The sequence below is a fragment of the Macrotis lagotis genome, chromosome 1, assembly GCF_037893015.1.
Source record: "Macrotis lagotis isolate mMagLag1 chromosome 1, bilby.v1.9.chrom.fasta, whole genome shotgun sequence".
In the NCBI taxonomy this organism is placed as follows: domain Eukaryota; kingdom Metazoa; phylum Chordata; class Mammalia; order Peramelemorphia; family Peramelidae; genus Macrotis; species Macrotis lagotis.
The window spans coordinates 800521117-800533568 of NC_133658.1; the positions used below are offsets into that span (position 1 = coordinate 800521117).

At 43.4% G+C, this 12452-nt stretch overlaps 1 protein-coding gene across 6 annotated transcripts in view; it reads right to left on the reverse strand.

Annotated features, from left to right (window-relative positions):
- Positions 1-12452, reverse strand: part of ARRB1 (arrestin beta 1) — a 112735-nt gene that overhangs the window by 32330 nt on the left and 67953 nt on the right. For 5 of the 6 annotated variants that reach the window (XM_074216882.1, XM_074216885.1, XM_074216886.1 and 2 more), the window contains exons 2-3: positions 3939-3969; positions 2926-2986 (exon numbers count right to left, since the gene is read on the reverse strand). In XM_074216882.1, the coding sequence (XP_074072983.1) occupies positions 2926-2986; positions 3939-3969 (92 nt within the window). Of the gene's footprint in view, positions 1-2925; positions 2987-3938; positions 3970-11115; positions 11236-12452 lie in introns of those variants that run through there. The other variant, XM_074216884.1, reaches the window with a different exon arrangement.

A 12452-nucleotide genomic window follows, 5' to 3' on the forward strand; every position in this document is an offset into this window, starting at 1 on the left:
CAAGTCCTCTTTATGTGTCTGTCCTTTTCTAATTCACATTCTATTTTTCTGTGTATTATCTCCCCCTACCAGATGGTTTCTCATTTATCTCAGTATGTGGCCCAGCAGTGAGCACAAGACCATACATAGAGCAGATGTTTAGTGAATGTGTGTTGGATGAATGAATGAGTAAGCAAATGGACCGTGAACCTACCAGCCTGCCTTCCATATTCTCAGCCCATTCTAAGCCCCGCCTTGAAATTTGGCAGCCTGTCTGTCCTTCATGGGTCACCCTGCCTCCTGTTCTATTACCTCTGAATGGAGAGGACCCTTTCTCCTAACTGGATGAGTTCCCTTCCTCATGATCCTTTCATGTCCTTCCCAGATACCACAACACCAGAGAACCCATGAGAGAAAGGAGACTCTGGGGGGAAGGTTGCTGTTCTCCACAGTCTGATTTCTCTGGTCCCCCAACCAGTGCATCCCAGAGAGGTTCCAGCTCTAGAGCCTCTGAAAGGGGAAAAAGATCATGAAACAATAGAGAGACATTAGAATAAATATAGGATATAGAAGCATCAGAACTAGGAGAGACTACAATAATGAGAGCTGCCAGTCTGAGAGGGCTTGGAAGCTTGCAAAGGTTGTAACACTCTCATGTGAGTCTCACAAGTGACCCCTGTGAAATAATACTACAGAGATCAACACCCTCATTTTACAGTAAAGGGACCTGAGCTCAGAGGAATCAAATGACCAGCCCCCATGTCACACAATTAGAAAGTGAGATCTGAACCCACATCTTCCTGACTACAAGTTCTGCTATACCACAATCTATAGCAGCAAATCTTTTAGGGCTAGAAGTGACATCAGAAAGTCAGGGATGAGAGGGAAGGGGCCTTAGAACAAAAGACAAAGTCTCAGGGTTGGAAGGAACCTTAGAGATCATCTAGTTCAATCACTTTACAGAAAAGGGAAGAGATTTATGCAAGGTCACATAACTAATAAAGGACTTGGGACCATGATTCAGGTCTCAAGATCCCCAGGTCAAAGTTCTTTCTATGCTACCAGCTGCCTCTCTTTCTCTTACTAGAGAGAAAAATTAGAGAATGAAAAGCTTTTGCAAATGTATAATCAGCAGAAATTATAATTAAATGTTTTCAAAATATCCCGAGGGATAGAGGATGACACAGCAGCAATGTCTCTCCCCTCCTCTTTGTCTCTTTCTATGTGTTGCCTGAATTTATCTCCCTTTTCTCTGTATGTCACTCTATCTTTTTTTCCCTTCTCTCTCTCTGATAGATGTATGTGTGTATGTGGAGAGAAGGAAAGAAAGGGAAAGAAAGAGAGGGAGGGAAGGGAGGAGAGAAACAGAAGAAGCAAAAGATGAGAGAGAGAAAACTATCTTCCCCTTGTTTCTGTCTTCCTTTCCCTCTGTCCTCTCCCTGTCTGCATCTTTTTGTAACATGTTTTCTCTTTCTCTTTCCATCTACATCTCCCTCTGTTTTTGTGTTTAAATTTGTAGTGAAATATGTTACTTTACATAAATATTAATAAATATTAACTACAAATCTTATCCTGTCTAAAGTGCTGTGTCTCTCTGCATGTGTGTGCGCACAATCATATATCCCATCTTTTTCTCCCTCACTGTCTCTGTCACAGACACAGACCCTCAGAGAAGAGAGGAATCTTAGAGATGAAAGAATCCTAGCTAGAGCTAGAAGCAAAGCCATGCCATCTGGTCTCCTGATTCTACAGATGAGGAAACCAAGTCCCAGGGAGGTGAAGTGATTTGCTCCAAGTTTCACAAAAAATAAGCAACAGAGGTAAGATTTTTGGTTTGTCAATGACAAAATAATTTCTGCATCTCTCCTTTAACCTTGCTCACATCCTTCTCCATGCGCTCTCCAATCTGGTTCCCAAACTTCATTATATGAGTATGCTTCCTTTTTTCATGAACTAATTTAGTTTTATTTATGGAATAAACAAGCATTTCCATAACACAGTATAATAAAAAAGATGATTGTACTTGAGTATACCTTCTAATACACTACTGTATACTTTTCTCTCCGCCCCTTCCCATTTTTATCTGCCCTATTTCTTTTCAATAAGATAGGCTTATCTACAGTCATGGTCTAGTCATGTGGCTTGGTCTACCAATTCATAATGACATCTGTGAAGTCAAATTTGAGCCCTTGCATTGAAACCCCTAGCTCCTCTTTGCTTGGTGCCTAAGCTTTTACCATTATTTTTGAAATAGGGAAGTATAACAAGATGGTGATTATGAGAATGCAGAAGGAAATGAATGCAAGAGATGGTGCAGAGCTGCAGATATTGTAGTTGAAGAGATCTGGGAAAGGGGAGTGTCAGAGATCACTCCAAGATTAGGAACTTGGGAGATAAGTATGATACACTGACAAGAAAGAACATTGGCTCTGCAAAGGACCTGAGCTCAACTACCACCAATAAGGATTACTACCAAGGCAGAACAGATCTTCCAGGACTCAGTTTCCTCACTGGTAAAATGGGTCTCTGAGGTCCTTTTCCCATAATCCTATGACTTTAAGTCATAGAAACAATTTCAAAGGAGTGTTTTGTCAGAGGATATATAAGTCAGAGACAAAAGCCAAGGTCTCCTGACTTGCAGAATGGGGGCTCTTTCCCCCATTACAACCCTTAGGACTAGTCTGCAGTCAAATCTCATAGCACAAGCTTCCAGGGTATCTTTTCTGTTGTCAGATCTCAATCCTTCCTACTGCTACACAAGCCTCTTCCTCTCCTCCTAAGTTGGTGGCCAACAGAGACCCTAACCTGCACAGGGAGGCCCAACAGAGCTCTAAGAAGGAATACAACCTGCCCTTAACCCTCATCTTTCTGGGAGCAGATCCTTCCTCCCAAGTTTCTCAGCTTCAAGTTTCCAGCCCTCAAACACCCCAGTCAATGGGAATTTACCGACGGGATCGACGATGTCAATGTGGTCCACAAAATCTCTCTTTCCCAGGTAGACTGTGAGCTAGGGGAGAGAGACCATGAGACAGTTAGAGGATGGTCAGCTTACAGGGTCCTCAACAAAATCCTAAACCAGCTCTAGACTCAGGATTAAAAACTGAAAGGAACTTTAGATTTACAGTCACTTGCTTTACATTTGAGAACAGTGAGGCTGGATGGGGAGAAGACCCTCCCAAAGTCACAAGTTGTTAAGAAACCCAGATCCTCAGAATGCAAATTCATGACTTTCTGAATCTTCTACCCCACTCTGCTCCCTTGCCTCTCCCCAGCCCTATAACCAACTTCTACCCTTACTAAATCTCTCCTAAGGCTATGGGTGGGACAACTGTAGACTAGCAGGCAGGGCAAATCCCCAGGAAATAGAGAAAGCAATGGATGGAGATTCTGAAGGGAAGAACTTCTGGGGCTGGAGCTTCCAAAAAGGGAATGTATCCATTCCAAAGGTCCTGGGGACAAGCTTTTGAATCTCCTTCTGACCAGAGCTCCCTAAAGATACCTCCCTCTCAGACTGAGATAATCATGAGGCTAGAGCCAGGGAGGGGGGAAAATGCTACAAATCTGGTCTAGATTTATTCTTTTGTTGATTATCTCCACTTAAGGAAGTGATGAAGGAGATGTTAATAAAGCAGGTTACACTTAAAAATGTGTAGTGATTACATTTGCTTTCCCTGAGTGCTATTAAACAATTACCAGCACACCCCTAGACTGAAAACTCCCTGAGGACAGAGGATTTAACTCCCTCTTCCATCTTAGTTCCTCCTTTTTCTTTAGATGGGTCACTAACTATATAGATGTGTATCTGGGTCAGAGGGATCAGGTAGAAGCTAAGGGCCATGGGGGTTGGGGGTTAGGGGTTGGGAGATAGGGAAAGAAAGGGAAAAAGAATAAGAATAATTGCTATTGTTAGTATTCAGTGAAGGGGAGAGCAAGGGATGACTTTGATATACTGTACTCACCTTTCCATTTGGACTTGCCTTCTTGAACACTCTGTAAGAAGAGAAAAAAAGAGAAGAATACTATGTTAGCAAACCTGACATGAAATAAGTAAAGGGCAGTCCTACCCATCTGCAGGAACAAGGAAATGGGGCTCAGGGCTAGAAGAGAAGTCATTTAAATACTAGGTGACCAGGGAATAAAGCACTGGTCCTGAAGACAGAAGAATGTAAGATCAAATATTGCCTCAGACACTTGCCAGCTGTGTAATCCTGGGCAGATACTTAATCACTCTGAAACTCAGTACCTCATATTAAAAATGGGGATAATAATATAAAAATGGGATAACAAGTAAAATAAGAAAATATCTGTAAAGTGTTCTGAAATTAAATTGAGTTCCTTAAATTGCTTATAAATTTTGTTACATAAATGCTAATTATGATTTGTTTTTCTTTTGTTTTATTTCATTTTATTTTTTCAATTAAAAAAATCTATTTTCTCTCTTTTCAAATTTCTCCACTACAGAAAAACAAAAAAACTCTTGTAACAAAAATGCATAGTCAAGCAAAACAGACTATCCAGGAGTCATCTACAATCATTCCCCTTGTTAGACAATTGCCTCCTCATTTGACAAGAGAAGTCAGAAGAGATGGAAGTCTTCAAGCAGTAGGTCAGTGACTGAGGCTGAGTAGGTCAGTCCTTAATTTCCTGTCTCCTGGGTCAAGACTCTTTATACTGAACAGCACTAAAGGCTCCCCCCCCCTTCCCTCCCCACTAAGGTCCTTTTTGCTTCCTGCTTCAGGCAGGACCCAGATCATATCATGAACTAAAGAGATGTTTGGTGCACTGAATTGAATGGAATGATGAAATGCAGTTAAAACAACTGAGGTTTCACCTCACACCCAGCAAACTGGCAAAGAAGATGAAAGACAGAAGAAGAATCAACAGAAGTTGATGCTGGAGGGGACTGTGAGAAGATGGGAACACTAATGTGTTTGTGGGCGGATAGTGAACTGATCAGACGATTCTGGAAAACAACTTGAAATTTTTTGAGAATTCTCTCCAAGGTTTCATACCTCTGGGCCTGACCATCCCACCACTGGGCAAGAACCCAAGGCATTAAAAGACAGAAAGAAAATTTCTAAATCTACCTGGATACACTTAGAGACACTTTTTGTAGTAGTAGCAAAATGAAAATACACTTGAATGCCCATCAACTATAAGAAACAGCCAAATTATGGTATGTGAGTATAATGGAATAATACTGAATGATAAGAAGTTACAAAGGACTAACACAGGAAAAAAAAGAGGAAAGATTTGTATGAACTGACCTAAAGAGAAGAAAGTAGAACCTGCAGAATAATGTATATGCTATTTCATAATAGTAATAGTAACTAGCAATTACGGAATGTTTTGAGGTTTACATCTAATTTGATCTTCAATAACAACTTTGTTAGGCAGGAGCTATTACTGTCATCCTCATTTTACAGATAAGAACACCAAGATTGAGAGGGTCAGAGTTAAGAAATAATCACAGGCAAGATTTGAATTCATCTAGCTCCAAGTTCAGCACTTGATGATCCACTGCACTCAGTGGTTGCTTCCATATACAAAAATAGACATGAAAACACTAGAGACAATCAGAGAGGACTCACTTTAAATACAATGACCAATTTTGGTCTTAAGAGAACAGATTTCTTGAAACCTGTTTCAACCCTCTCAGCAGAAGTGATGGACTACAGATGAAGAAATTACTTATACTATCAGATAAGGGTGTGGCCCAAGACCATGAAATGACTTAGTAAAATAACAACAGCAACAACAATAATAGTGGCCAGTATTTCTTTATATACCACTTCAAGGGTTGCAAAGCACTTTTCAAATATTATCTCATTTGATCCCCAAAACAACTTTAAGAGGTAAGTATTATTTTTCCTTATTTTTCAAATGAGAAAAGTGGGGCTAGGAGGGGCTAAGGAATATACCCAGAGTCACACAGCTAGTAAATAAGATGAGAGATGAGAGAGGATTTGAATTCAGAATACCCAGTCTAGGGTTCTATGTACTTATAATCAACCAAACTTTAAAAAGCTTAATTAAATGATCCATGGCATGAAATAAACAGGAAGGGAGGAATAAACAGAGTGAAGAACAAAAGACAAATATAGAGAAAGAAGAGGAGAAAAGCAGGAGGGAGATGAGAGAGAGGTAAAGAGAGAGAGAAGAGAGAACAAGAGAAGAGAAGGGAAGAGAAGGGAAGAGAAAAAGAGGAGGAAAGGGGATAAGGGAAGAGAGAGAAAGACAGCAATAGGAGAGATAGAGGGACAGAGAGGAGACAGGGAGAGAGAGAGAGAAAAGAAGAAAAAAGAGAGGGGGGAAGGGGTAGGGGAAGAGAGAAGAAAAAAGAGAAAATGTGAAAAGAGGAGAGATAGCGAGAAAGAGGGGACAGAGAAAGAGAGAGAGAGAAGAGGGAAGAGAGAGGTAAAGAAAGAGGAGGGACATCTAGGTGGCACAGTAGCTAGAGCACCAGCCCTGAAGTCAGGAGTACCTGAGTTCAAATCCGACCTCAGACATTTACCTAGCTGTGTGGCCTTGGGCAAGCCACTTAACCCCATTGCCTTGCAAAAATCTTTTAAAAAGAGAGAGAGAGAGAGGAGAGGAGGAAATGGGGGGTGGGAGAAGAGGGAGAGAGAGGGAGAGGGAGAGGGAGAGGGGGGGAGAGAGAGAGAGAGAGAGAGAGAGAGAGAGATACCTGAAGACACACTAGTTGTTTCTTTTTTCCTCCATATAATTCCAGAAAAGCCCTGATGTCACCAGAGAAACAATTCGAGTGACATTCAACAGCTGAAGCCCACACCATGGCCAAGTCTCCCTTCAGTCCCCCTCCCCATAGTCCCACCCTCTCCACCCCTCCACCCCCCCCACCCCCAGCCAAGGACAGAGAGGAAGCTCAGGGCACTTCGATGGTCGCCTCCCCCTGGGTCAGGAATCCTCCGGCATCCTTCTCAGGCTGCTCCCACTGGGGGAGTTCCTCCTGCCTCCAGACTGCTTGCCAGAATTCCCTTTCCATCTTCTCAGCAGAAAGCATGCCTCCTCCACCTGCCCTCTCCCTCCCATTCATTCCCTGGGACCTAGCAGCAACGGGCCAGCCCTCCTCTGACGGCCCCACCCCACCCCACCCGCCCCACTCCAGCTACTCCCCGAAGTGCTCCATTCATTTCCTCTGCTTTATCCTGCCTCTGTTGCTTTTTTCCACAGATGTGTTTTTGTCCCTCGTGAGATTCTGAGCTCCTTTAAAGTGGGTCCATCTTTGGCCTCTTTGTAACCAGCAGTTAGCATAGCGCCTGATACATAGTAGCAGTTAGCACAGCGCCTGATACATAGTAGCAGTTAGCACAGTTAGCACAGCGCCTGATCCATAATACTAGCTAATAAAAGGGACAGAGAGAAAACAGCTCTCCAGAGTGAGTCCAGTTCCAGAGTCTTTCGACCTTCCCGGCCCTCCCTGCCCCAGCCCTTATTTCTATTGTCCTGCCGGGCAGATCTCCAGTCCCACACCACCACCACCACCAACCCACCCCATCTCTTTTCCACTAGACTTCCGGTTGGTCACTGTCCTTCCTAAAGGGTGGTCTTAGGTCTGACCTTCCAGCTGGGCCCCAAGGAGCCCCAACAGATCCATGACAGCCCTGATGGGTTTTATCCATCAGCTGAGGTCTAGAGGAGCTTTTGTCAATGCCCCACTTTTCCTCCTGCCATGTGCCAGGGCAATCCACTAACCCCTCTCCCAGGTTTCGCACCCCTGCTGTGGGGCCGGCTCTCTCCTACCGAGCTCCCAGGACTCCCTTTTTGAATTAGCCCAGGTCGTCAGTCTGGCCTGCCCTGGGCACCTACTGGGTGCTGGGCCTTGTGCTTAGCATGGGGGCCTACAAAAAAAGGCATCAGTCAGGCTCCATCCTCTGGGAGTTCTCAATACAAAGAGGGACAGAGCAGGCAAACCTGGATGGGAAGATCTATCCAGACTGACTGGAGCTGGGCTTAGCTGGGACTTGTAGCAGAGGCCAGGAAACTGAGGGGGGGGGGGGGGAAGGAAAGCAGTAGGGGAAGGGGATTCTCTTCCATTGAGAAAAGGAGTTTGTCCACCCAGCAGGGCTGTGAGATCTCGATCTCTTCAAACAGAGGGTGAAGGGAGGGAAGGAAACAAGATTTATGACATGCCTACTATGATAACTACAGTATTTACAACAACCCTTTATCATCCTCATTTCAGAGCTAAAGAAACTGAAGCAGACAAAAGTTAAGGGGCGTGCCCAGCTAGCTAGGAAGCATCTGAGGCAGAATTTGCACTCAGTTCTTCCAGACTCATTGGCTATACTATCCACTGTACCAATCACCCAGGGGCCTGAAGGACCCCTGAAGGACCCCTCCAGTCATATTCCCTGGATCCTGTCTCTAGGCAGCATCACTGCAGCCTCAGGGACTCACCTAGGCTTAATGGCACCTTTGGGCAAATATTGAAGATAGGATTCCTGGTCTCTAATGGGTCTGACCAGATTACCCCCAAGGCCTCACCTAGTTCTGAGATCCCATGATCTCCCCCCCCGCCATTAGCAAGTATATCTACTCTGAGTCAGCCTAGAAACCCTACCTTAATGCATTAAGCTCCAGTTCGAACTGGTGAAGGCTTCTAGCTGCCAACAAATGGTCTGGCCATGATTCAAACTCTAGTCTTCCTCTCTTGCCAATAACATAATACTCATTTCCCCAAAGCTGAAGAGGCCCTCAGGTGGGGCCCTCAGGCAGGGCCCTGACATGTCCCATCCCCACCTGGACCCCATAAGAACATCCTCTACAATGTCCAGAAGGAACAGTCATCCAGCCTCCAAGGATTTCTAAGGACCATGAAGGAAGGCCAAGTTTGGAGTCCATTCCACTAACTAATCCATCACTTCTGGACATGAACATGTTTTTGTTTTTCCTTATGTTGGACCTAAATGTGAACTGGCCAATGAGCTGCCTCGATGAATAGAGTTCCCTAGACCAGTGAGAGCATAAACCTGTTCTTATATGGATAAGCAGTATGTATGTTTGCATCTATGTATGTGTATTGTGTGTCTATGTATACACCTCCATGTATGCATGTGTTGTATGTATTATGTATATACTACAAAATTTGATATATGTATAGACCTTGGTGCATGCGTTACTAATATGTGCATTGTGTGTATATACACAAAGAGAAAAAGAATATCTGTCTAGGGCATCCTGAAAGGTTTAGTGCAGTCTGAGCTTTAATAAGCTTAAAGTTGCACTAAGATTTTTGGGACTGTGTGTGTGTGTTATTGTTTAGTTGTTCAGTTGTGACTTCCTGACTCCATTTGGTTAGGTAGCTATATGCCTCCCCAATACATACATATACATACACACACACACACACACACACACACACACACACACAGTCCCAAAAATCTTAGTGCAACTTTAAGCTTATTAAAGCTCAGACTGCACTAAACCTTTAGGATGCCCTAGACAAGATACTCTTTAGCTGTTTAAAAGGAAGGGATTTTTTCATTGCGTTTTTATACTCAGCCACCAACACAGCTCTTTATACATGTGTGTATCTGTAATTTTGCGCGCACACACCCCCCACACACACACGTGCCAACAATACCTTTAAACGGAGCACTAGAATGGGCCCCTCAAAACTCCTGACTATATGGAGATTTCAGGTGAACACTTTATCGATTCTGAAGCTCTCCTGCCTCCCCTGCCTCCCCAACCTCTTCCTTCTCTATCCTTCCCTTCCCTCCCCTCATGATGCTTACCATATGGGGGCAGGGTTGAACTCAAACTGGTAAATAGATCATCAGACAAGATTGGGAGCTGGACTAACCAGGAGGGGCATGAGGAAAGGCTTTCTGTTGCAGGCCTTCCATGAGCTGGGCTCAGAGGAAACCAGAAATTCCCCGAGGCAGAAGCAGGAAGTGTGGCCCAGTCTGTGAGGGACAACTGGGCAAAGGGCTGAAGTAGCTGACAAACTCAAAACATGCCAGGAAGAGAATTCTGACTCAACATAAACATAAAGGGTCTAAGGGGAAGAAAGCAAGCATAGGGTACTGAGGACTGGAGAATCAGGAAGCTATGGATTCAAATCCCACCTTAGACAGGAGCTAGCTAGCCTAGGCAAGTCACTTAACCTAAACCTCGGTTTCCTCATCTATAAATAAAGGATTGGATTTGATGTCTTTAATGACCCTTCCAATATGATCCTATAAATAATGTAAAATAAGCTTAGTAAGGTCAACTGGAGTCAGATATAATAAGGAATTGAGAAGCTCATATTTTATCCTAGAGGTAAGAGGGAGCTATTACAGATTCCTGAGCTGGAGTGACATGCTAATTAATAACAACAAGGAGTAACATAGATATTGATATAGCACTCTAGATTTGCAAAGTACTTGATAAATATTTTATATCATAAATACATAAAAATGTATAACTTTATATTATAAAACATTATTTTCTCCTAACAATAACCCTAGTAGGAGGATATCAGCATCATCATTCCCATTTTACAGATGAGGAGACTGAGGTACTAAGAGGAAAAGTTATTTGCCTAAGGTCACACAGTTAATCAATGCCTGAGGCCAAATTTAAACTCATAGCTTCCTGACACTAAGATCCAGCACTCTATCTCACTGTACTACTTAACTGGTTAGGTATGGCCAGACAGATAATTTTGGCAGCTGAGTGAAAGGTGAAATGGAGAAAGGAAAGACAAGAATTTAAATTTAAAATTTAAAAACTTGAAAAAATGCAAGCAAGAGAGAGCAGATAGGTGACACAATGGCATCGGCTCTCGTCTGCCTCATACACTAACCCACCAGTGGTGTGACCCTAGGTCAATCACTTAACCCCTACTGCCTCCAAAAAATAAAAATAAAAAAAATAATCAACAGAAGGGGCAATGAAGGCTGGAAGGAGAATAGTGGATGTGTGAGGGAAAAGAGAGAAACAGATTCAGGAGATCTTGGGGAGGTAAGATAAACCCTCTCAGATTCAGACACACTTGGACCAAGCCAAGCAAATGCCCCATCACATGCATGCTGGCATATGCATGCTTACATGCATCCACCCACACAACACTTTTCCTCACAGACACCCATTGCCCACCCCCAAACACATGCATGTACCACATACCCATATGGAGGCGGCATACTGCAAAGGACATTGGATCTGGAGTCAGAAGGCGTGGGTTCAAATCCCAGCTCTTCCAGTTACAAGCTGTGTGAAGCTGGGCAAGTCACTTTCCCTCTCAGGGCCTCAGTTTCCTCTTCTGAAAAATGACAGGGTTGCACTAGATGCTATAAGGCCTTGCACAAACAAGGCAACCGCAAAACCACTTGTTAAATTGACCCAAATCGCTAGGGACTCATCCAGCTATAAAGCAAAGAAGTCTCAGAACTCACAAGAGAAGAACACCAGGGACACTAGAGCTTGCATTAGATGCTTGGTTCTCAGGATGGTACAACATACAAAACACTGAGCTTAGATCCAGGAAACCTGGGTTCAAAGTTCTGGGTTCAAGTCCTGGTCCTGCCACTAGGCTAGCTTTTGTGAAATTGAGCAAATCCCCTTTCCCCTCCCTGGGCTGCAGATGCCCCGTTTATAAATTGAGGGGCTGGAAGAGATGATCTCCAAGGTTCATTTTCGGTTCTAAATCCTGGGTATGATTCCTATGCATAGGCATATATTGCCTGGAGAGGGGGCAGGTTTCCAAGTACAAAATGGCTGCATGATCCTGGACAAGTCTTTTACAGTCTCTTGGTCCTAGTTTTTTCATTTGTTGAGTGAGGGAACTGGACTACATAATCCAAGTCCTTCCCATTCTGACATTCTTGGAATGTAAGGAACAACAGAGAATGGATAGATTATCATCTATTACCATAAAAATGAGATTTGCTCTCCATCAACCATAATGATGAATTTATATAACACTATATAATGCAGAGCCAATACCTATCAGCCTTGTTAGTAGGGGTTTCCTCACCAACATATACTTACACCAGTGAAATTTGAAGGCCCAATACACACCAAAAAGCGCACATATATACACAGATACATACAATGTCCACTCATAATACATATATGTGTCACACAAAGGAACCTGAGACATGCAGAAGCACAGGCATATCATATATAACACATGAGAATAAAGAATGGGTCATCAGGATTTTTCTATGTAAGAGACCAAATATCACCTCTCCCCCCCCAAATAATCTAAATATTTCCATCTCTACATAAATACTTATTAATATCTTGTTGGGGGTGTGAAGATGCCTCTGTGGAGTAGACTGATAAGGTTGTTGGTTTAAAAGTGAGAAACAAATCGAGGACATGAGATTCCCTTGGGAGAGAAAACACCAGGATTGGCCCTGAGCCTGATGAGGGGCTTCAGGCATCTGCCAAAGGCTAGATACATTCCACACTAATGCTGAGAAATGGGGCTTAGGGACTCCTTACTATCTTACCCAGAG